The sequence below is a fragment of the Camelus ferus genome, chromosome 23 (assembly GCF_009834535.1).
Source record: "Camelus ferus isolate YT-003-E chromosome 23, BCGSAC_Cfer_1.0, whole genome shotgun sequence".
Lineage (NCBI taxonomy): Eukaryota > Metazoa > Chordata > Mammalia > Artiodactyla > Camelidae > Camelus > Camelus ferus.
Genome location: NC_045718.1, coordinates 19,312,710 through 19,337,063, shown reverse-complemented (window position 1 = coordinate 19,337,063; position 24,354 = coordinate 19,312,710). Strand labels below are relative to the sequence as shown.

Sequence of the window (24,354 nt, the reverse complement as noted above, 5' to 3'; positions counted from 1 at the left end):
CCTCTAGGACCCTTCAAGTATTCACCCCTGGCCTCCTTCAGAATCCCTGCTCTGTGGCCTCCCAGCCCCCACTTCTCCTGTACAGCCTCAGCCCTTAATTGGAGACATTTTGGGTTGCTTCCAGTTCGGATGAAATCCTCTCACTTTTTAAAAACTGTTAGGCCTGCCTCTCTCCCCATCACATTCCACTACCTGCTCAGCCCAGAGCTGTGGCCACCATAGCCCCACCCTCGGGGTGGTCTTGGGTGGTCCTGGAGACCATGCCAATGGCTCATGTCCGTCTTTGACCTGTTCACCTTTGGGCCTGTAGGCTGGGCCATGTTCTGAGAAAGGCCAGTCTTCTTTCTTGGGCCTCCGACCTCTCTACAGCTCCTCTACTGCAAAGGGCCCAGCCCTTTCCTGCTCCCCACACCGTTGTCATTATGATCGTGTGGGGCAGGGCAGGGTCAATCCTCCTCCCCACCATCGCAGAGGGGAAAGCTGGAGTCTGGGAGGGGCAGCATTATCCCAGGACACCCTGGGAGTCACATGCCAGCTGGGACAGGGGGCCAGGACTCCAGCATTTTCCAAGCTTTTGGCTACAGAAGTGCTGTTCAGAAGTGTCCTAGGTCAAGACCCTAGGTAGAGACTTCTTGAGAAAACACAAGCCCACAGACAGAAAGGGCTCCTGCGCCCCAGGGGTTTGCATCCTTTCAGCCAGACTGCTTTGCTCTGCCCCAGGTGAGGTCCTCAGTGGGGATCACCCCATATGCTGAAGATGAGGCCACTCCTTCTCCTGTATTTTGGTGAGTATCCCTTCCCATCTTTCTGGGCCCTATCGTACAGCAGGGAGGGGAGAGCCCTGGGTGAGGAGGCAGCCTACCAAAGTGTGAGCTTCACCTGTTACCCCGGGGTCCTGGGGTTTGGAACACTCGTCTACCGGGATGCCCATGAGGTCTCTGTGTTCCTGGGGGCTTTTGAAGAAGATGGTCTTGAGAGGCTCCCACGTGTCTTCTTCTTCCTCCCTGAGGGTGGTGTGTGGCTCCCCCAGTGCCCTGCGCAGTTGATTTTCCATCCTCTCACCCTCAAGCTGGTCCCAGAGCCATCGTGGCTTGAGTTCTCATTTCCTGGTGGCTTGCAGCTGGGCACTCACAAAGTGTGGCGGGGTCACCTTTACAGATGAAAAAGCAGACAGAACGCAGGTGTCTCCCAGTGTCCCTCAAATGGCCAGCAGCCAGTGCTCCTCTGGACAAACGCCACGCTGCTGGCGAGGAGAGTTGTGGGCCTTATGCTGGTGGCCGAGCATGTGTCTGCAGCTGATTCTAAAGCCACATATGGATGCCACATTCCCAGGATCATCCGGGGTTTTTACTTGCCAGAGTTTCTCCTCCTTTCTTTCTCTTCTTTCTTTATTTTATTTTTTTAATTTTTGTTTTTTGGGAGAGGCAATTAGATTTATTGATTTATTTATGCATGCATGTATGTATGTGTTTATTTAAAGGAGGTACTGGGGATTGAACCCAGAACCTCGTGCATGCAGAAAAGCACCCTACCACTGAGCTATACCCTCCCTGCTCCTCCTTTCTTTTTAAGTTGTGGGTTACAGACTATAAAATCAGTTTTTTGACCAGACACATCAGGATTGCAATCACTACCACCACCAGCAGGTGGGATCATGGAGAGGGTGATGAAGAGGGTCTAGTCTTGCTGGTCGATCGATGTCTGCCTCCCCGAGGGACACGGGGGTGGCCGGCTAGACCCCCCTCTCTCTAGGCTGCACCCCAGCACCTCCTGTGGTTTCAGTCTTGCCCAGCCTCCTGTGTGCCCAGCAAGCCTGCTCCCGTGGGGCCTGCTATCCACCTGTTGGGGACCTGCTCGTTGGGAGGACCCGGTTTCTCCGAGCTTCATCCACCTGCGGACTGACCAGGCCTGAGACCTACTGCACCCAGTATGGAGAGGTGGGTTCTACCTCCAAGGCCTCCAGGGGCTGGAGGAAGGTGAGGTGGGGTGGGGTGGATGAGGCCGTCATTTGTTCACTGAATACTTAGCGTGCTCTCAGTTTAGGCCCAGCCCCATGCACTGTGGGAGAGCCAGAAAAGCATAAGGCCAGATCTCTGCCTCTTAGGAACTTGCACCTTTCTTGGGCAACAGAAAATGGACTCATAATTAGCCCGGTAGCTCTTTTTTCTCTTGATAAACCTGGAGTCTTTTCTCAGCCCTTGGGTCTGGGCAAGACAGTTTCCCAAGTCTTGGGAATCAGCCAACAGATAAATATTGATCCTCTAGGTGTGTGTCATTCAAGATGCCATCTCTGGTGGACAACGTTGAGGCTGGTGGAGCCCGGGTGCTGGGAGGTGTGCGCGGGGCTGCATGTGCTGTCGGGGGAGCTGAGCTGTGTGCGGCCGCTCTCTTGCCGCTGTCCCTTGGGCCAGTGTTTACGGGTGTGGCTAGAGCTGGTAAAAGACTGTATGATTGTAGGCTGGGGTTTACCCTCCCGTGTTGTGCAACTGTCACGCACGAAGAGGTGTCCTCCTTACCTCTCGGCCTCTGCATGTTTGGTCCCCGTGTCTCACCATCCCAGATGAAGTGGGGAACATTCAAACTGCTTTTAAGGACACAGATCAGTGAGATAAATGAGGAAGTGATCGAAGTGTGCAAGGAGGTTCAGCGGCTCAGCTGTGATAGGCAGATGATCCCAGCAAACCCAGGAACCGGAGCACTGTGACCTGCATCAACTCTCATCGCCTCTTTGGGCAACTGATTTTTTTCAGAGAGCTGTTGCGACTTTTCCTCTCCATTGCCTCTGGACCTTCCTGGTAGGAACTTTGGCCTTCTTTTCTTTTCCTTTCAGCAAGGTTGGTGTCTTTCCTTGTTCCCCGTGTTTGTCAATGTGGATATCACTCAGCGTTTTCTGGTTTCCCAGTTGCCTGTCTCATTTGGCTGTTTTTTCTGCCCTCAAAACATAGGTTTGCATAAAGGACAGAGTGAGGGAGTGATTTCCCCCAAGTCTGCCTCTTTGAGGGGAAAAAAAGAGACAGAGAGAGAAAGGGAGTGAGAGAGATTGATTGCCATGAAGGAGACGTGGGTTATCTGTGGTTTCCTCTTTCCAGGATGTCCTGGTCCTCAGGACCGTGGAGGTGGCATCTGTCCTGCCTCTGGCCTCACTGCTCTTCCAGTCCCCAGTGTTCACTTGGCTACTTTTAATCACAGATGGTACTGGGTAGTGGCTTTTGGAGGTGCTGAGCAGAGGTGGCTGTGGTCTCTGCATCTCACCCACTTGGATGTGGGAAAGCCCATTTGACAGTGTTGGGTAATCTGGCCAGCAGCAGGCGCGTCCTCCCCGTGGGTCCAGATTACTTCACAAGCATCGGGGCTTGGCAATATTGAGCTTCCTAGGCAGCAGAATGATTTGAACTGCCCTCTTCCCACACGCCCTCAAATCTTGCGCCCTTGAGCCATGTCCCCAGATTTCAGGGAGTCCTGTTAGTTTCCCTCCTTGGGCTGACCCACCTCTGCGAGGGAAGCAAGAAGAGATCAGAGGCCCCTGTGCTGGCACGTCTCTCGGCCGCAGCCCTGTCTGGACAGCCTCTCTCCCTCTAGACCTGGGGCTTTGGCTTCACCCTGGCCTGCCCTCTGCCTCTCTCAGATGCCCCAGGAAGCCAGCTGCCTTCCCTGCTCCTGAGCAGCCCCTCAAGAGCAAAACAGGGTGCTTGCAAAAGAGACTTTTGCAACCCCGGAGATGGATAAATCTCAGTTATTCTGCTGCTGTGAAAGTTGAGAAGCCTTTTTTTTTTCTTCTATAAGCGGGGATCAATCCATGTAACCTCTTGGAAGAGTAGATGATAGGGCATCTCGAGTGCAGTGTGTAGCCCCAGGTCTGCCACTAACTTGTGGTGCCATCTTGGGCAAGATCCTGCCCCTCCTCTGTCTCACGGCCCCCTTCTGTGAGCAAGTGATGAGTGGCCATTAGGACTGCTCCTTGCTCCAACTCTCTTGGGGAAGGAGCTGATTGCTGAGAACCAGCTTCTCTCCCCCTCCCTGCCCCCTCTCCGTCTTGTCTGATTTCTCTTTCCTGCCTCCTTACCTGCCTGACCTCCTAGAGGCCACTGGTCACAAGCAAGGAAGACACACACTAAAGGCACAGATGCCCACTCTGTCTAGGTGTGCCCTGAGCCCTCACGGGGCACACTGGTGGCTGTGTGATGAAAATTAGGAATCCAGAGTTAGCTCCGCTGAATTTTAATTTCATGTTTAAGTTTGTCTTATTACTAAATGGTATCATGGTGACTAGCATTTACTAAGCACCCGTTATGCATCCCAGGCATTGTGCTAAGAATTTTCTACAAATCAGCTCAATTACCTTTCACAGCACTCCGTGAGGTGAGCTATTGGGAAGTTTGGGTGTGCACTGGGATCCCCGAACGTCTGATGGAAACACACAGGGACCGAGTTGTCTGAATAGTTAAAGATGGGGGTGTGGCGGCCAGCCCCGGCTGGAAGCAAGGGTGACAGGATGCAGGTCTGACTTCCGGGTGCCTGCCCCTCTCTACCCCCTGCCCCACCCGCGTGTATGCACCTTTCTTAAGCCAAAGCCTCTGGTTAGTGCCTTTGTTCTATTTCCACCAGGGGTCACCTGGTGAGTCCTGAGCCCAGTAAAAATTACCCAGCACCTGCTGCCTGCCTGCCTGCCGACATGACACGAATGCCAGTGCAGTGGGGATTTATGACTCTCGGACATTTCAACATTGCCCGCTCCCCACTGCCAACCCCGGGGAAACTTAGGAGCAGTGGGGACTCCTTCCAGTTCCAAAATTGTCCCTCCCAGCTCTGGATCTCAGAGTGCGGCTCCTTTTTGTGGGTCAACCTTAGCTCATTGGCGTGTCATCTCCTCTGCCTGATTTTGTCTCACTGGCTAAATCCTATTGGCCTTGGGGGCTGGTTTCTGTGGGTTTTGGGTCCATATTGCAGCCCTGACAATGGACAGAGGACTTGGCCAGCTTTGCCTTGTGCCCCTACCCCTCTCCCTCCCCTGCTTGACTTCACCCTTCTGGGCCTGCCTGCCCTGACTGCGCATGAACTGCCTGGGCTTGAACCCAGCTGTCCTTTAAAACTGCCTGAGGTTTCAGTCCCACCCTGTCCCCTAGCTCTCTCTTCTAGCTCCTCAGTAACCTCTGGGTAAACTCACTGTACTGTTTTTCCCTAAAGCTCAAAGCGTGGATGAAAATGTCCGTGATGTCTCCTGCCCTTATTCTGTCCTGCGCTTTCCCTGAGCCTCATTTTCTCATTTGAAAATGTTAATACTGACAGCATGCACTTTAGTGTTTTGTTGTGAGGACCGGATAAAGGAATGAGCCAAGTGACCACCGGCCTGGTGTCTGGAAGATGCGGAAGGTTCCATCCCCTCCCCCACCCGCCTCCCTGGGGACCTGTATCTGCCTGCAGAGGCAACCCCATCTGTGACTCTCAGTCCTGAACGCTTCTTCCCTGATCAGGACACCCACACTCAAATGCTTGTTGAAATCAGCCCACCCTCGGGCCAGTCCACTCTCTGCCTCCAAGGTGACCCTGCCTGTCTGGTTAACAGTGGGCTGCTGGAGAAGCTGGAGGTGGTCGTGGTTAGTGGAGTCGCCCAACTGGGGGTGAAGACGCTGTAGCTTTGGTCCTGGTGACAACACTTAGAATAGGAATGTGACCTTACGAAGGCCACGGCTACTCTCTAGACCGCTGGGTCCCTATCTATGGAATGAAGGAGTTGGGTTAGTCAACCTTTGCTCAGCTCCAACATCTCCACCAGCTTCTCTGAGGTGGCCGGGCTGTGTGGGACCCTGAGGGTCTGCTGTGGTTTCTGCCAGGCGAGCACTGGTGGGGGCTGAGCCCTGCCCTTTCATCATCTCTGGGCTGGTGCACACTCCTAGGGAACCAGTGGGTTTTGCCTGGAAGCTTTCCAGGCCTGATTTCTGCTTCTGACAATGTCTCCTCCAATGCTGTGTCTATTCCCCTAAATGCTTTATTTATCCCCCGCTCCCTCCCTTTCTGGGGGAAGACTTAATTACCCTGCTGCCTTAATAACAGTCTTACACAGTGCATCCCTCAGGTTAATTAGCCGTGGAAACCGAACAGCTGTCATTTTTATCTCTTGGAAACAAGCTGAGGAGCAGTAGCCAGTTGATGTCCCCTCCTCCCCACCACACACACACACGCGCGCGCACACACACACACATATGCACATAAGCGCACTCACGCCCACAACACACACCCCAACCACCACTGCCTTTCCGTGTTTGACAGTCGTCTGGTTTCCTGATCTCTGGCATGGCTCATGTGTAGGCAGAGCATGTGTTCCTGTACATCCTGAGGTCCTTGTCCTCTGCTCACAGAAGACTTTGGGCCCATCTCAGACCAAAATATCTGCTTTCTGTTTCCCAGAAGCTCTTAGCAGGCCTGAAACTTTCAAAGCTCCTACTGTTGAGGATTTACTCTTTTAGATGAAGCATCACTGAGTTCTTTGTTTCAAATGCAAACGTCCTTGGGCAAGGCATCCTAACAATCTGTCATCATTTATATTTCAGCAAAGGTTTGCTGATCAGAAAATTGGCTGTGGCTTTTTCAAAGGATCCCAAGAGAATAAGATCTAGGAGGAGGAAGTTTTGAGGGGATAGGAGAAAATGAAAAGGGCCACTGTGGGGAATAGTCGCTGTCTGAGAGAAGCAAAACTTGGGTTGGTGGAATGTGACATTCTTGGATCCTGGTTGTTATGGGCTGGGGAGGGCAGCTTGTGGGGCTAAAAAAAGAGAAGAGAGAGGAAAGGTGATATGGAAAGGCTTGGACGCAAACCTGGGTGGCCTCCCAACTTTGCTGGCCTGGCTCCTCCCCGCATCGCTCCTTGGGTCAGGTCCCTGAAAGTCTCTGGACTGTGCCTTGCAGACCTACCTTGCTTCTGTGCCCTCGGGGCTGTAGGAACCCTGGTTACTGGTAAAGCCTTCACACGTGCATGTGTGCAAACCAACTCCCTGCACTCAAGTCTGGAGGGACACCTCTGTTTCTGGAGCAGTCTGGGCTCGGGTTGAGGCTGCCTTTACCAGGGAAGGAGAGAGGGGGCATCCTGCAAACCAACTCACTCTAGTCCCTGCAGTTTCCCAGGGTTGCCAGCCGACCTCCATGTCCCTTGAATCAGAGCAGGCTGAGAAGGTTTGGAGGCAGAGAGCCTGGGAGAGAAATCCCCACTTCTTCTCTTCCTAGCCACTGTGAATTTGGACACATTTCTTAGCCTCTCTAAGACTTGCTTTCCTAATCTGTCAAGTGAAGTTACCCACCATTTAATACAATCTGCCTACCTCGAGGACTTTGGAAGGATAAAATGAGATGACGTATGTACTGTCCCCAGGACAGAGCCTGGTGCAGTGTAATTTCCAGGTGTGTGGTACACATCACTCTTGCCGTCAGCTTCAGAACTGAACTTTCTGAACTTCCTTTGGATGGAGATAAGGGCTGTGTTGAGTGAAGGCTTTGCTCGAGATGTTACCTCATGATGGGACGGTGAAGTTGAAAGTGCCTCGTCACACTGGGGCTCTGCTCCCCCCTGGCACCACAGCAGGCCCCGACTTTTGACCTCTGCTGGCCATATCCACTGACATGGAAACTGTGTGGCTGAGGATCCCAGGGGCTCTAGTGGAGGCCTTGCTGACCAAGGTCTTGAGGGTCCCTCTTCCCCTGCCCACTTTGCTAGGACGAGTGTTTCTCCAGTACGGCGCCTGGCCAATGTCTTATTTTTCTCTTGCACCCATTGCATTCTTGTTTGGAGTGTCTTTAACTTTGGAGCAGACAAGCTGGAGTAGGGGAAAATTCTAATAGTATGTTAGAGCAGGAAGGAACTTCATTATCTCATCCCACCCCTGCATCTTACCAATGAGGAAGCCGAAGTGAATGTCTTTTCTTGCAGGCAGCTGGATTTTTTTTGTTTTTTGTTTTTCGTTTTTTTCATCTTGGCTTCCTTTCTTTTGGCTCTGGCTGGCTGCCATGACCCTGCTCCTTAGATAGACACAGGCAGTCTCTGGCTTGCCCGTGGGAGGGAGCTGGGCCATGGATAACCAGAGCCTGTTTTCCTATTTCCTCCAGCATTAGCTCTGTGTTCTGCAAAGACACAGAGCTTTGGATTGCATTGTCTTCCTTTTCCCAACCTTCTCCATCGTGATTCAAGCTCCTGCTGACTCTTGCTCTCTCCTTTGCCCTCCCCTCATTCTCTGGCAGGGTTTGTTTTCCGGCCAGACTGCTGAGCTTCTAGAAAGCTCCAGGAGAAGGGAAGAGACCCAGCCCTTTCAGACGGAGAGCAAGCAGGAGCCCAGCTGGCCGGAAGCCTGGCGGGCTGAACTGATAATAATGCTGCGTCTCTGCGGTAGCACAGCCAGGGGAATGCTGGCCAAATGACCGCAGGTTGGGAGGCAGCTGCAGCTGCAAGCTTCCATCTCTGGGAGAGACAGAGGCACGTAACACACACGAGGGGAGGGGAGGAGTCTCACGCTGAGAATCTCACACACACACACAGTACATATAGACATACAAGAATAATATAGAAGGGGAAACTGAGGCCCAGAGAGAGAGGGATGAAATTAGCAGCTTGTCTTCACATGGGCTTCTGCCAAAAGCGGCTCTATTTTGGGCCCCCATCTCTCTAGCTAGTTGACAAGCAGAGCTACTTAAAATACCTGTCCGGAGCCTGTTGGCTTAGCCTGTCTCTAAGGATTGAGCTTAATCCCTCCTTTAGCCGTGTTACTGTGATTAGCGGCACGTAGATGCTAAGCCAGGAGGCCATCTGATCCCTCATTCAGCGTCTGCACGCTGGGAGGAAGGTGGAGAAGTCATGGCGTACCCCAGGCAGACGATGGAGACAGGGAGGAGGCAGGGTGACGAGTCCATGCTGAGAACCCTGGGCATTTTCAGTTTGTTTTAATTTTATGATAGTGACTGAGTATAAAAGTTAATTTATATCCCAGGTATCAAAGTTTAAAATGATTAAAAAATAACAAAGAAAAAAGTCAACTGCACTCCCATTTAGCAGAGATTCTGGGCTAAACTGGATGCATTTGCCATTTTTTTAGGTCAGAATGGCTGAATGTCAGCAGTGCCATATGGTTCAACCTAAGATATTAGTGTATTTCCTTCCTTTCTATTGCTTTAAGAATGTATATTTGAGATCATGACGTATAAACAAGCTTATGCCCAACTTTTTTTTCATAAAACATTATAGGGTAAGCATTTTCCCCATGCAATTAAAATCTTCCTCTAAACAATCTTTTTAATCATTGCATAATATTCCATCATTTGGGACTATCAAGGGAGTTCCCACAGTTCCGTGTTAAGCTAGCTCCTGTGTCCCATGGCCCAAAGGGTCAAAAAAAAAAAAAAAGAGCCTTGTTTCTGGCAGTCTCTTGGCCGGGGACCAGGCTGGGATCAGTTCCCAATGGAGCTCCAGGGAGCTCTGGTAACAGGCTGCTGGAAGGCAGCTGGCCCTCGTCTCTCTGCGGGACATGCGCTGAGCACAGACAGAGGATTGGGAGTGGAAAAGTTTGCCCCTGAGAGTCTGGGCAGAGTGGGCAGAAGGGCATGCTTGCTGCCAGGGACCAAAATAGGATTCTGGAGGAGACTCAGATTCCAGCAAGAGGCTTTTTCTGCCCAGAAAGAATTATTTTAAGTACTCAGGTATTTATTTCAGCCACTGACACATCTGCAGTCTCTGTGTTAACTCAGCCGGGTTAGCCTGATAAGCCGGCTTTCTTCCCAAAGTGCTTTCTCTGCCTGAGGCTCCCCCATGGGCGGCCTCCAGGGGCAGACCAAGCCCTTTCAGTGAGACACAGATTGTCTCCCTTCACCACGCTTCCCGTGATGTCTGTGCACCCAGGTGGCTTCCTAGTGGAAATGGGACAATGACAGAGAGGGAGGGAGGGAGGAAGAGAAGAGGATGGGAGTGGGGAGAAGGAGGTGAGGAGGGACCCTCTCTGGTGCTGATGCTGTCACTGGCTGTCAGTCAACAGGAAAGTCACATAGCCTATTGCAGCCTCAGCCTTCTCACATGTGAAATGGGAATACTACTACTTACCCCGTAGGGGCTTGTGAGGCTTCAGTGGGCTTTGCACTGAAACTCCTGATACAGTACCTGGCACGTGGTCGGCATTCCCATCACTGACTGTTGATATTTGTCCCCTCGTCACTCCCCCACGCCTCCTTTTAAACTCCCTGTGTGCAAGGAGGGTGAGTCTCGTAATCATGTCAATGAAAATGCTCGCACTTACTGAGCTTTTACCAGACATTCACTAAGTATTTATAGAGGACCTGCTGTGTGCCGGGCACGTTTCTGAGCACTGGGAATACAGTGTAAAGTGAGTTCTGCCCTCGTGGGGTCTGCACTCGAACTGGGGTTGGGGGAGGCCGATGGAAAACAAATACTGTGAGCCAGTACACAGACAGTAACTGAACGATGTGTCAAGTAGAGATGTTACTATGGAGAGAAGTGGAGCAGGGCAGGGGTGGAGGAGGGGTGAGGGAGGCAGCGTGGCAGGGAATTCTGTTTTATACAAGCCCTTATGAGAGTATTAAACATCCCCCCAATTACTGTTTAATAAAGCGCTTTGGGACATGATGAGGACATGTCCAAGCACCAGGAAGGGTGATGATTCTCTTATTTTGCAGGTTGGAAGTGAGAGCTGGCAAGTAGGGTGGGAAGTAGAGGCTGGGGGAGCCAGGACTCCTGCCCCCTCCGGCCTTCTCCACTCTCCAGGCTGTGTCAGCGGTGCGGAGGGAAGATGGCGGTTGGGGGACAAGTTTCTATAATTCAAAGCGCAGACTGGATGTGTGAACTCACTCCCTTAGGGACTGCGCTCTCAGGTTGATCAGTTCAGTCTGAGATGGTCTGAGATGTCGACCTCCTTAGCTTTTCGCCTCCCCTGGACGAGGTGGAGGCTCAGGGGCTGGAAGGCCTCAGAGAAGGCTGCCTGAGTTTCCCCCTGGTTCTGGTGTGTGGAGGCTTCAGGGAAGCAGAGGCCTGGGGAGCGTGGAGGAACCGTTGTCACTACCCAGAAGGACCTGCCAGCCAGGGAGGTTCTCATCTAAGCTTTTCTATTATGTGTGGGTAAATTTGGAGCCCTCTGAACAGTGTTCTTTATGCTGGGCACAAGATTTGGAACCATGGTTACTCAGACAAACATTTTATGTGTGTTGCATGAGGAACCTGGGTCACAGTGTGTCTGTGGGTGTGTGTGTGGGTGCACGCACGCACATGTGGACAAGCTAAAAGAACAAGGGCCATGTTCTCTGGCTGTGTTCTTTTCCTTGGTGATGCTGTGAGGCCCATGAGGTTCAGCTGGGTCTCCTGTCTCACTCCAGGGTGTGGGCAGGGAAGGTGACGTTTTGGGGGACTGCCCCATTGAGGCTGCTTCCTTCTTCATTGCCCACCTTGACCCAGATCTTCATGGGGAAAAGCCCTCTGCCTTCAGCCCCAGGGCTGCAGGCTTCCTCTGCCCTCTGCCTTCCTGGCCTTGGGACCATCTACCTGCAGAGCTCCACCTGCCTGGAGACCTTGGGCTTCTCTCCTGTGGCTAGGGGATGCCAAACCCGGGAAAGAGCCTCAAGTCCCAGGTGGCAGTGCTGGAAGGCCTTGGACATCATCGAATGTTGCTATAATGTTGGCTTCCTGACAGCAGGGTCTTTGTTTTGTTCATTACTATAATTCCAGAGCCCAGAACAGGGTCTAGCACATAGTACACCCTCAATAAATACTTCTTGAGTGATTAAATGACTCTACTTCAACCTCCGTTCAATTTACAGAGGAGAAAACTGAGCCTTGAAAGTGGGGTCCTGAGCTAGGACTGAAACCCCCAGTTCCCTTGTCTTTTTTCCCTGTCCCCTCTCCCTGATCCTGAGAAACTCGATTTTCCCCAGGCTGCCAGGATAGAGTAAGATGAGATATAAAACTCTCCAGCCTGCACGCAGCACAGAGTAGATGCTAAATTAATGTGAGTTCCCCTTTCTTTCTTTCTTTCTTTCTTTCTTTCTTTCTTTCTTTCTTTCTTTCTTTCTTTCTTTCTTTCTTTCTTTCTTTCTTTCTTTCTTTCTTTCTTTCTTTCTTTCCTCTTAGCAACTCTTCTTGAGTTTCTCTTTGAGACAATGACATGTATGAAAATTAACTTTTTTCTACCACCTCATACCTCTTTCCCAGTCACAACACCTGTTGACTCTTTATTTAGCTATGGGTTAGGAGGGACACAAAAGACTTAGATGACAAGGTAACCAATAGCCTTGCTTTAAGAGATTGATCCTCCAAGTGTATTAATGAAATCAATGGATCACTAAGGGTAGGATTTCCATCCAGGGAATATTCTGGGCTCTCAGGATGCAAGGGGAGAATTCTCTCTGGCCACACCTCTGAGTCTTTGGCATCTCCCTGACCCACAGTGGCAGATGAAATGCTGCAAGTGTGACTCCAGGTTGCCTCACAATTACAACAGTCACCGAGTGGAGAATGTGGTTTCGTCCTCAGGCCCCACGCGCTGGTGGCAGTCACAGAACGGTAAGGACCTGCCACCACCAACGGGAGCCCAAATGTGTGGATGGTCCCACAGGATGGGGGTGGCCGAAGGGTGCCTGGGAACCTATTGGGTTTCCCAGGCATTTCTTACAAAGGCGGGACATGGGTGGTTGACAACCAGAACCTTCTGTCTTTGTATTTGAGGTCTTTGAGATGTAGGTAGAAGAATTTATTGGAGGTTAATGAAAGGGCATGAAGAGAGAGAAATGCCTTAATTTCACTCTACTTAGTCACTGTGGGCTTGCTGAAGGGACTGAGCTTTGGAAACAGATTTGTGATGAACAGAGATGTTGAAACTCTTAAAGGTATTAGGAATATCAAGCGATGGTGGGAAAGAAATTTGGCCAAGAAGAGATAGGATCTTGAATAGGTAATGTAAGTAGAAACACCCTCATACCACTCCTCTTGAGAGGGAAATCCGAGAGTGAAGTTTAGAGAGTTTCTGACCTTCCAGAGCCTTCCACCCAGGGAAGGTGGGAACTCTCTGCTCTAAAGTTTCTATGTGTTGTTTTCCCAGATGTGAACCCTGTCTCTCTGCAGCTGGACCTGGACAGGAAATTCCAGCTTCAAGACATCACGATGGATTTTAAGGTGTGCTTCCTGGGCATGGCAGGGGATAGGAGAGGGTACTCTGGGCCATGTGGGCTCGAACTCTTGGGGAGCACAGAGTCCTTGTCTCCTCAGGCTTGGGGAGCTGGCACTACATGCTGGGTGGGCCTTCCTTCCCCATGCTGGGGTGACACTCACCCTGAGCCTATATCTGGGTGGCAGCAGAGGTCCCACTCCTGGGAGAGCAGTCACACCTCCAGGCTCCTTGTCCCGGCTGTGTATGGTTATGTATCCTCTACCCTTCTGCACCCCCACCCTTCATCCAGCTAATTAACTTAGCTCTACTAAGCCTGGCCACTTGCTATACAATTGTGTGTTCTTGGCAGACTCTGTTTTAATAACTTAGCTGACAAGATTGAGTTTAACAAATAGCCAAGAACTGGCCCATCCTCATGTTACGATGTGTGTTTGGAGCGATCTGCTCACTCAGTGCAATTAATTCTCAGGTTCTGCTTTTAGGCCAGCCTTCTGAGATCCTCCTTTTGGAGGGGACATTTTCATTCATTGTGACAGGTCTCTTTTTTTTTTTTCCTCTTTAGAGATTTTATTTTTTTCTTGCTATAAAAATAGCTAAATATTTAAGGATCAAATATGATCAATGAGATTAGATGGTGGGGAAAGGGGATCTCATGTTCAGGAGTTAAAATGAGCTGTGAATTAAAGCAATAGGACCTACTTTTTCCTACGTGGCTGAGGAAGTTGCTCTAAGACCTTTACCCCAAGAACAGGTAAACAGTATTTTGAGAAATGCTAGTGTCATCTGAGTAGATGCCCAGTCTCTAAAGGTGACAACTTTGAAGGGCAGCATTCATGTGGATGAATACTGTTAGTCTCATTGCTTCTTTTCATCACTCATCCATTTGTTGATTTGTCCATTCTTACTATATACATATTGAACACTGGTTATATACTAGGTTTGGTGCCAGACCTTAAGGATAAAAAGATGAATAAAACTAAATCACTGGCATCAGGGGAGGGTATAGCTCAGTGATAGAGTGCGTGCTTAGCATGCATGAGGTCCTGGGTTCAATTCCCAGTACTTCCACTAAATAAATACATAAATAAATAAATCTAATCACCCCCCCAATAATCACGATCCTCAAGTTGCTTTGGTCTATGTGGGTAAGGCAAAGAGCCAGAGCAAGAGAGTGTGATGTGTACCCTGCTGTTGGTGAGAAGAGGCGTCGGAGTGCGCAGGAGCTTGGTCTGTCCTTGGCGGGGTGAGTAACCCGGGCGAAGATGAAACTTCCTAGGTCAGTAACAGCCAGGAGGAGGTTAAGTTCACTCCAGGCAAGGAGAACAGCAGTGCAAAGGCCAGGAGGCAAGAAGCAAGAAGGTTTGTAGTTGGTGGTGGGTGGGGGGAAGTCAAAAGGATGCACATAGGGTCTGGAGGGGCAAATGTGTGTATGGTGGTGAGAGGTAGGAATGTGGAAAGCTGCAAACCGATGAGAGATGAGGCTACAGATATAAATGGGGAGGGGGAAAGTAGATTAAAGACTCATCTATTCATTCAACAAATGTACTAAATGCCTACTATGCGCTAGATGCTGGAGGTACAACTGCGAACGAGACAGACAAGGGGCTTATGGTTTACTGTAGTGGTTCTCCACCAGGAGATATCTGGAAATTTATAGAGACATTTTTCGTTGTCACAACTGTGGGTATGCTATTAATGACATTTAGTGATTAGAGGTCAAGGATGCTGTTAACCATCCTACAATGACCAGGACATCCCATAGCAAGGAATTAATTATTCAGCTCCAAATATTAGCAGTGCCAAGACTGGCAAAACCTGGTCCAGTGGGAGGAAAATAAAAAGCAGGAAACCAACAAATAAAGAGTTGGAAATTGTGGTGACATCTGTGAAGGAAACAAGTGAGATGCTGGAATAGGAAATGGTGGCACCAGTTGGGTGGGCAGAGGATGGGCAGAAGATAGATAGAAAAAGATCTCCATGAGGAAGTGACGTTTAAGCTGAGAACAGATGATGTAAGGAACCTACCAGGGGGAGGAGCATTCCAGGCAGAAGGGGCAACGTGAACAAAGGCTCTGAGGAGGGAGGGAGCGTGGTGTGACTGACGGCTTGCAGAGATGGAGGTGCACAGCGGCATGAGACGGGGTGAGGAGGCAGGGCTCAGGTAGCACAGGGCCTCTTCACCCAGGCTCAGGAGCTCAGATTTATTCAGAAATAGTGGACAGAAGACTGGAATAGATAATTCACCAAAGAAGACATACAAGTGGCCAACAGGTATACGAAAAGATACTCAGCATCATGGACCATCAGGGGAACGCAAATCAAAAGCACAGTGAGATGTCGCTTCACACCTGTCAGAATGGCTGTTATCAAAAAGATAAGAGATAAGTGCTGGTGAGGATGTAGATAAAAGAGAACCCTTATGCACTGTTGGGGTGGAAATGTAAAATGTACGAACACTATGGAGAACAGTATGGAGATTCCTCAAAAAATTAAAATGGAACTACCATGGTCCAGCAGTCCCACTTCTGGGTAGATATCAGAAGGAAATGAAATCAGTGTCTTAAAGAGATCTCTGCACCCCGATGTTCATTGCAGCATTATTCACAATAGCCAAGATTTGGAAACAACCGAAGTGTCCATCGGTGGATGAATGGATAAAGAAAATCTGACACACACACACACACACACACACACAGGAATATTCAGCCATTAAAAAAAGAAGGAAATTCTGCCTTTTGTGACAACATGGATGGAATTTGAAGGCATTATGCTAAGTGAAATAAGACAGACAGAAAGACAAGTATTGCATGTTTTCACTTGTATGTGGAATCTAAAAAAGCTGAACTCGTAGAAATAGAGAGTAGGATGGTGGTTGCCGGGGGCTGGGCGTGGGGGAAATGGAGACATGTTGACCGAAGGGTAGAAACTTCCAGGTGTAAGGGGCATAAGTTCTACAGGTCTGAGTTACAGCGTGGTGACAGTAATTAGTAACGCTGTATTATGTACTTGAAAGTTAAGAGAGTAGATCTTAAATATTATCATGACACAAAAAAGGTAATTATGTAAGAGATGGGGGTGTTAACTTTATTGCAGGCATCATCTCACAGTATATAATGTGGATCAAATCATCACGTTTGCTACACTTTAAAGTTGTATGTTTTATATGTCCATAATAGCTCAATAAAGCCGGAAAAAAAGCCAAATCATTGCAAGTCATTGGAAGGTTTTTAGCAGAGGAAGTCACGGCCCACTTCACGTTTTAGAAAGAAAGCCCCTCCCGTCTGTTTGGAGGTTGGGTTTATGAACCCAAGGAAGTGTTCCCAGCGGGGGAGCTGTCAGCATGGAGACCACACTTAAAGCCGTGAGAAATGGAAGAAATCATGGAGGGAAGGAGGAGGCACATGAACAATATGTCATGCTAAGGGGCTTGCATTTTTACCTTTAGGCCAATGCAGACCCATTGAGGGGTCTCATGCAGGGAGTGACTGATCAGATAACCCTGTAGGTGAAGTGGGGAGCGTGGTTTGGAGAGGCTGGACTTGAGTTCCTGGCTGTTGCTGGGATTCAGGCTCCGCATGAGCAGGGCCGAATTCTGGCCATGGCCACGTGGGAGAGAGGGAGGAGGGACAGACCCTACAGGGGGTGGCTGAGTGTGGACAGCGGGAGTATTTTCTGGCCTGGCCGCCTGGGGGGTGGCCTGAGCTAGGGATCATGCCTTCTGGAACTCAAATCTCCTTTCTACTACTTTCCACGGTTCCCCTGGGGAGAACCCGCTGGGGCCCGGCGTTTGCCAGATTTGGACCTGAATGCCGCTAAGCCCACTTGCCCCACGCAGCCCCCCATCTCCCTCCCTCGCTGGGGTTCTCGGGGGCCACCAGCACCTCTTTGGGAGCCTCCCTCTGTGACTGTGTCGTGGTCACTCAGGCCCCCATCCTGTGCGTGTGTGTCTCCGCAGGGGCCCATGCCTGCTGGCATGCTGATCGAGCGCTCCTCCGACTTCGGCAAGACCTGGCGGGTGTACCAGTACCTGGCTGCTGACTGCACCTCCGCCTTCCCCCGGGTCCGCCAGGGCCAGCCTCAGAGCTGGCAGGACTCTCGGTGCCAGCCTCTGCCCCAGAGGCCTAACGGGCACCTGGATGGGACCAAGGTAGGCAGAGGGCACCCTGAAAAGTCAGCCCGGGAGAAGTCTCGCACGTGCCAGGCTCACACGGTCACCCGGGCTCTGGAGAGGTGATGAGAACCGCCCCCTCCCCGAGATAGTACGCCCTGCTGTCTTCCCTGAGCTCCCCAATAATGGCCCTCTGGGCACCCTCAAAACACTTGCCTCGCAGCCTCTTTGCTGCCCGGGAAGGGTATTTCAGAAACACTTTGGGTGCACTGCGCAACCCAGCCGCACTCTCTTCCATGGCCTCCTCCCCCACGGCTCGTCCCCAGAGCCGAGAGGGGAGCACCCACGTCACTCCAGTGCAGGGACTTGGAGGTGGCTAGTTAGATTCCAGTGAGCACATCACACATGGCTAATTTAACCTCAGGTTTCGCCTTGCTGAGCTCCACACGAGAATGGAGGTTTCGGTTTGACCCACCTACCTAGCTCCATCCTCACCCTTTGGGAACCTGAAGTGGAAGCTGCGGTTCCAGGTCACCTGAACTTAAACCCTGAGCTAGAAATGAGAGCCTGCCTCTAGAAACAGCTCAGACCGTCTTTCTTCCCGAATCCTCCCACCTGGAACCAGATCCTTTCATTCCTTTCATCACTGCTTTTCTCTCCTCCTCTCTCTGGCCCAGGCTCAGGGGAGACCCCAGAGCTGCTCAGAGCGCCGCCCTCCCTGTGGGAAGTGTGGCTCTTTCTTTCTCCTGCAACGGGTCCTCCTTGGTTCTAGCTGTATCCCAATCCACATTAACCACCTTCCCCAGACCCCGCATCAGAACGCGGGACTTGTCCCTGATTTGTGCAAAGTTGACATGAAAACTCTTCCTGGGAGATGCAACTGAAGTCACATCCAACGAGTGTTTTTGATTAAAAAGGAAAAGCATCATGGAAACAGGGGTTGTCTAGAGGGTGGTGGTCACCACGTCCATGTATCCTTGGGCTCTAGACCCTCTCACTCACCTTGGGTCTTTGGAAAATTACTATCACCTAAAACACTTGTATGTATGTGCATTATATATCTTACAGTAATTTCGACCCAAGGAAAGCAGGAAATTCTTGGGATAGCTAAATTTTCAACTGGAGAAGAGAAGTTTTACACACAGACACACGCATGTGCACACACACACACACACACACACACACACACACACACGCTCATCTAGGGCTAGTGATCATCTTGCCCCTGCAGGGTGATTGGCAGGCCTCACATCCATGGTCCTCTCAGGCTCAGGTAAGAAGGACCTTAGGCCGAGGAGGATGGGGCATTGAATGGAGAGGCCAACTTCAGGGCTGGGGCACAGCTGACCTCTTCCTCAGCTCTTCCCTGTCCCCGCTCTCCATAGGTCCAACTTAACCTTATGGACTTAGCCTCTGGGATTCCAGCAACACAGAGTCAAAAGATTCAAGGTCAGTCTGGCTACTCCTCCAGTCTCTGGGACTGTGGGTGGGAACAAAACAGGCTTGCAACCCAGATGGCCAACGTTTCCTGGCCTTTCCTACCTCTGTCAGCAGGGTGGGATTTAACACCTGCCCTGCTTACCCTACAGAGGTATTGTGGTGGCCCCAGAGACTCAAAAGAGCTGAGTCAGAGTGGAGGGGGTCTCTTCCGCTGGGGGCGGGTTGAGGGCTGAGGATGGTGGCCCCGGAATCACCTCATGAAGGCAGGGAAGATGGGATGGAGAGACTGGATTCCTTTCCTTATCATCCTGCCCTAGGTGACTCCACCTCTAACCTGCATCTCTGTTTTCCCTTCCCCACCCCTCCCTCCTTGTTGTTTGTCCCCCTCAGAGCTGGGGCAGATCACAAACTTGAGAGTCAACTTCACCAGGCTGGCCCCTCTGCCCCGGAGGGGCTATCACCCTCCCAGCGCCTACTATGCCGTGTCCCAGTTGCGTCTGCAGGGGAGCTGCTTCTGCCACGGCCACGCTGACAGCTGTGCCCACGGTCCCAGAGCCCCTGCCGGCCCCTCCACCACTGTGCAGGTGACAGCCCAGGGCTGGAAGGGAGAGGGGAGGGGGCAAGACCAGGGGGATGACCCTTGCAGCGATGTGGATGGACCTCGAGATTTCATATGAAGTGAAACAAGCCAGTAAGAGAAAGAAAAATACCACATGATATCATATATATGTGGACTCTAAAAAAAAGACACAAATGAACTTATATTTACAAAACGGAAACTGATTCACAGACATAGAAAATGAACTTGTGGTTACCAAAAGGAAAGGGGGTGGGGGAGGGATAAAATGGGGGCTCAGGACTTGCGGATACATGCTACTGTACATAAAATAGATAAACAACAAGGTCTTACTGTAGAGCACAGGGGAGTATATTCAGTATCTTGTAACAGCCTATAATGAAAAAAGAATAGGAAAAGGAATATATATATATTATTCCTGTGACTCAGGAATTACAATTCAGTGATTATAACTGAATCACGATGCTATACACCAGAAACAAACACACATTGCATATCGAGTTATGTCAATTGGAAAAAAAAAGACCAGGGCAGACTAAAGATATCCTTGGGGCTCCTGTAAAGGAGAGAGGGCACTAAATTTAAGACTTGAGTATTTAACCTTTTAGCAATGGTGAAAAAGAGTCTCAGTGATTATTGTTTCAAAGATCGGATTTTGTAGCACTGCCTTAGACCTGCTTTATGGTTTGAGATTTTACCCTGTTGCCCATAAGTATACGTGTGGCTGTTGGAGGGAGTTTGAGGCGCTGCTTCTCAGCCCTGGCCGCACGTCCTAATTTTCCTGGGGAGCTAAAAAAATTCGCCCAGACCTCCACCCTCAGACACTCTGGTTCTTTTTATTGTGTTTTAAAGTTCCCAGGTGATTCTAACATCCTGCCAGGGTTGACAGTCCCTCGTCTGGGGACTCCAAAGTCCCATTTAGAGGTGAGATATGGGAGCAGGATGAGAGAACAGAGCCAAACACAGATGTTGGGTCCACCCCAGCCCAGCTGAGTCAGATGCGGCAGAGATGGAAGAGAGAAATTCAGCTTATCTAGCAACCCAGGGGATTTTGCTGTGAAATCGAACTTGGGAACCAGCAGTAGAGGAGAGAGAACCTTGGGCCAAGAAGCTGAGGGAGCTGCCATGCCACTTTTCTGGGGTTTCAGTTCTTCTGTTAGCATACGGGAGCGTGACCTATGCCCTGGGGATAGAGGCGGGTGATGAAATCATGTACAATGGCCTGCAAGGGAAACACAGGTGAAGTGAGCATCTGTCAGCTTCATCCTTTCCTGTTCTGGGCCAGTGCCTGCCCCAGGCTACAGAGGAGGCCAGCGGGGGATCAGAGCCAGGGATGTGTCATCTATTAGGGCCATGCACAGAAGACCAGAACACAGGCGGAGCAGGGTGGCTGACATCCGAGGAATGCAATGTGCTGTTGGATGTGGCCAAGGGAGAGTGCCTGCCCACTCCCGGCGGTTCGCTGATCTGGCTGTACCCTGGAATCACCACTTTAAAGAAGTTCCCAAGCCTGGGCCTCGTCCCTGAGATTTGGGTTGAATTGGGCCTGGAGAATGGGTATTTTTCAAAGAGCTCCCCAGCTGATTATGCAGTGCACACGGAGTCGAAATCCATGGAATTTGAGGGACCGGGCAGGCCTGGTGAGGGAGGTGCCGTTGTAGCTGGTAGGACTTGGCTGGTGGATAGAGAGAGAAGAGACTTCTAGCCAGGAAAGAAAAACCTCAGTCCTTGCCAAGCAGAAGTGGGGGGAGTCGGGCTTGTGCTGGGAGAGCTAGTTCACCTGGGCTGCACTGGCGGAGCAGCGGGGAGGATGAGGATTCAGGTCCTCGGGGAGGCCAGGCTGCAGGGGTGGGCTTGGTTTGGAAGACAATTAGCACACAATTGCTGTTCTATTTTTATACCTCAGTGAATCTAGTAACAATTCATCATCACATTCTCATTAGGCAAAAACCACTGCTATCAGGACTGTGGGATGTAAATCTCCAGAGGGTCCACCAGCTTCGAGAACCACAACCAGTTTACCAGCAAAGCTGTCTGAGTACCTTACAGGTGCTGCTTTGGACCAGATACCATGGGGACGGCCAAGTGCAAGGACTGAGCTTTTAAACAGCGAACTAGAGGAGCAGTGCAGGCACACGCACACACGCAGGCACACACACACGCAGGCACACACACACACACACACACACACACGCACCAATGACACACAGGCAGATAGCTGGGTGTGTCGCAGGATCTGAGTCAAGGCTGGAGAAGCTGGAGGCTGAGCTGGACCCTGAGTCATGCTGGGTGGGAGGGTCAGAGAGGAGAGGGCAGGTCCATCCTGGGGACATCCCTTTGAGAATGATTCCTGGTGACCGATGGCGCCTCTCCTAGGTCCATGAGGTCTGTGTCTGCCAGCACAACACCGCTGGCCCCAACTGTGAACGCTGTGCGCCCTTCTACAACGACCGGCCCTGGAGCCCTGCCAATGACCGGGACCCCCACGAATGCCAGAGTATGAGCCTGGGACCAAGCCCCCACCCCCAGTGACTGGGCGGGGTGCTGGCCCCTCTGGGCCTTAATGACCTCACCTGGGACACAGGGAGAATCTGTTCTTTATTGTTTAAATCTCAATCTAACTGCATCCCTGCCATTTAAACTCTCCTGGCTCTTTGGGGAAGGAGAGGGTGTTTGAGTTGCATCCTCCCACTGCCCCCCAACCCTTCTCCTCAGCCGGGCCTGGAGGGACCACAGCTTGGGCCAGGCTTCTGATGCCACACAACTTTCGTGCTATCCCCAGGCCCTCCTTTTTCTGGCCTCTGCAGTTGCCTTATCCTGTGTAGGGCAAACCTGAAGGCAGGGCCCCTCCTGGAGTAAATGAGGGAAACGAGGGTCCTCAGCCCAGATAGAGGCTGTGAGCCAGCAGGACCCAAGGTGGCAATGGGGGGAGGTTGGCATGGGGCCATGCAAGGGGCTCCCTTTGGCCCAACACTTGGACTTAATTCTTGAGCTTGTCCTTATGCTGCTCGCCTTTCTTACTGGCTGTATAACCTGAAACAAATTACACAAGGCCTGGGCCTCAGTTTCCCAGACCCGAGCATCTTGCCGAGTGGCTGGGGACACCAATGAGTTAGCGTGGAACGTGCTTTGTAGATGGCAACAGTGCTGGTCACACGTCAGCCTGGGGACTCTCCTTTTTCAGTGTGTGACTGCAATGGGCACTCAGAGATGTGTCACTTCGACCCAGCCGTGTTTGCTGCCAGCCAGGGGGCACATGGAGGTGTGTGTGACAACTGCCGGGACCACACTGAGGGCAAGAACTGTGAGCGGTGTCAGCTGCACTACTTCCGGAACCGGCGTCCCGGTGCTCCCATTCAGGAGACCTGCATCCGTGAGTAGAGGCCCCTGGGACCCAGGGCCTCATCTGTCGGTTACTCCCTACCTGCTCCGGGCTCAACGGAGCACGTGTCCCTGGGGATGCACACGCCCTCAGGAAGCATGAAGATTTGGTCGTGTGTCAGGACTTGTGGGCATTTGTTTTAACTTAGCTGTACCCTTCTGAGCAAGTCACCTAACCTCTCTGGATCACCAATCAGTCAATCAAGCATTAATAGCCCTTATTTTAAGCATAGGGAAGAAAAAAATATATACAAGATACCATACCTGCTGTCAAGAAACACTCATGTTGTCTGGTAAGATAAACCACATGCATGGAAAAAAGGACAAAGCATTTTGTCCATATACATGTTAATTGCCTTTACCGTGTTGTAATGTGGTTTGCTTTTAATTTTTCTGTTTCTACCAGTATTCAGAACCCCTCAATGGCAGAGGCTGTTCTTATATTCTTAGGCCCCCAGCCCAAGGACAGGCAAATAATTGGTACTCAAGGGATGTTTACTGAATGAACATGTCAGTCACCCAGGAGTGACTCAACATATCCACAAGGGTCAGTGGGTTCACATAGGAGAAAGCAAACTGGGCGGAAGCACTCAGATTTGGACGGGGTTCATCAGGAAAGTCTTTCTAGGTGAAGAAAGAGTCTTTGTTTTGAAAGCCATGAAAGGGGTCAGGGCGTGGTGGGTGGGAGGAAGTTCGTTCAGTTTCTGCTGTTACTATCTGTTTATGGAAATAGGGAGAAGGTCTTGAATTTGACTTCTGTTTCCAGCACTTACTTGCTGTGTGACCTCGAGGAAGTTCTTTGAACATCTCTGAGCCTCAGTTTCCTCATCAGTACAATAGGGACAAGCATCCTCACCTTTCAGGGGTGTTGTGAGGATTATATAAGGTGACCTGCAAGAGGGCCCAGCTCAGTGCTTGCCAGAGTTGTTCAGGAAATAAGGCAACAAAAACTGTTACAGTATCTCACGTGTGCCAAGCACTGCTGCACCTGCTCTGCGTTCACTCATTTATTCCTCCTAAGAAGCCTATGAGTGGTACATGGTTATTCCCATTTTATAGATTTGGAAACTGAGGCACAGAGGGGTTAAGTAACTTGACTAAGTTTGTAAGCCCCAAAGTAGTGGAACAAGGATTTCAACCAGGAAGTCTGGCTTCTGGAAGGTGCTCTTAACTCTCTGCTTTTCTTCTCTGTTCCTACTGTGGTGGTTGCCTTTGTCTCTCAGCCTGCGAGTGTGATCCGGATGGGGCAGTGCCAGGAGCTCCCTGTGACCCAGTGACTGGGCAGTGTGTGTGCAAGGAGCACGTACAGGGCGAACGCTGTGACCTGTGCAAGCCAGGGTTTACAGGACTCACCTACGCCAACCCACAGGGCTGCCACCGTGAGTAGGGGGCTCAGCCTGCTGTGGCTTGGGGCAGGCGGCCTGGGGCCACCAGATCTGAGATCCGCCCTGCTCATGGCACGGTGTGTTGGGTGCTATTCCACTGGACTCCAGCAGGTGGCAGCACAAGCCTGAGATGGAAGGTGGGGCTGAGTCAGCCAGTGGGAGGGAGGACGGGCCGCCAAGCCTCCAGGTGCTGGGACTGGTGGGAAAGCGGAGTGGCCTTGTGAGTCAGCCAGGCTGTCTGGAGGGACTGGCCCTGCCTGGTTCTTTTCCCAGGCTCTCCTCCCCTCTCTGATGCATGTCCTCTGGGGGTGAGTTTTGGTG

At 51.1% G+C, this 24,354-nt stretch overlaps 1 protein-coding gene across 1 annotated transcript in view; it reads left to right on the top strand.

Moving 5' to 3' along the window:
• LAMB3 (laminin subunit beta 3) overlaps positions 1-24,354 on the top strand; it is a 143,018-nt gene that overhangs the window by 105,616 nt on the left and 13,048 nt on the right. Inside the window, 10 exon segments of the mRNA XM_014555885.2 lie at positions 721-785; positions 1,783-1,937; positions 12,424-12,538; positions 13,074-13,147; positions 17,098-17,289; positions 18,636-18,699; positions 19,081-19,274; positions 21,644-21,764; positions 22,452-22,640; positions 23,872-24,027. Of these exon segments, the coding sequence (XP_014411371.1) occupies positions 749-785; positions 1,783-1,937; positions 12,424-12,538; positions 13,074-13,147; positions 17,098-17,289; positions 18,636-18,699; positions 19,081-19,274; positions 21,644-21,764; positions 22,452-22,640; positions 23,872-24,027 (1,297 nt within the window). The 5' untranslated portion in view covers positions 721-748.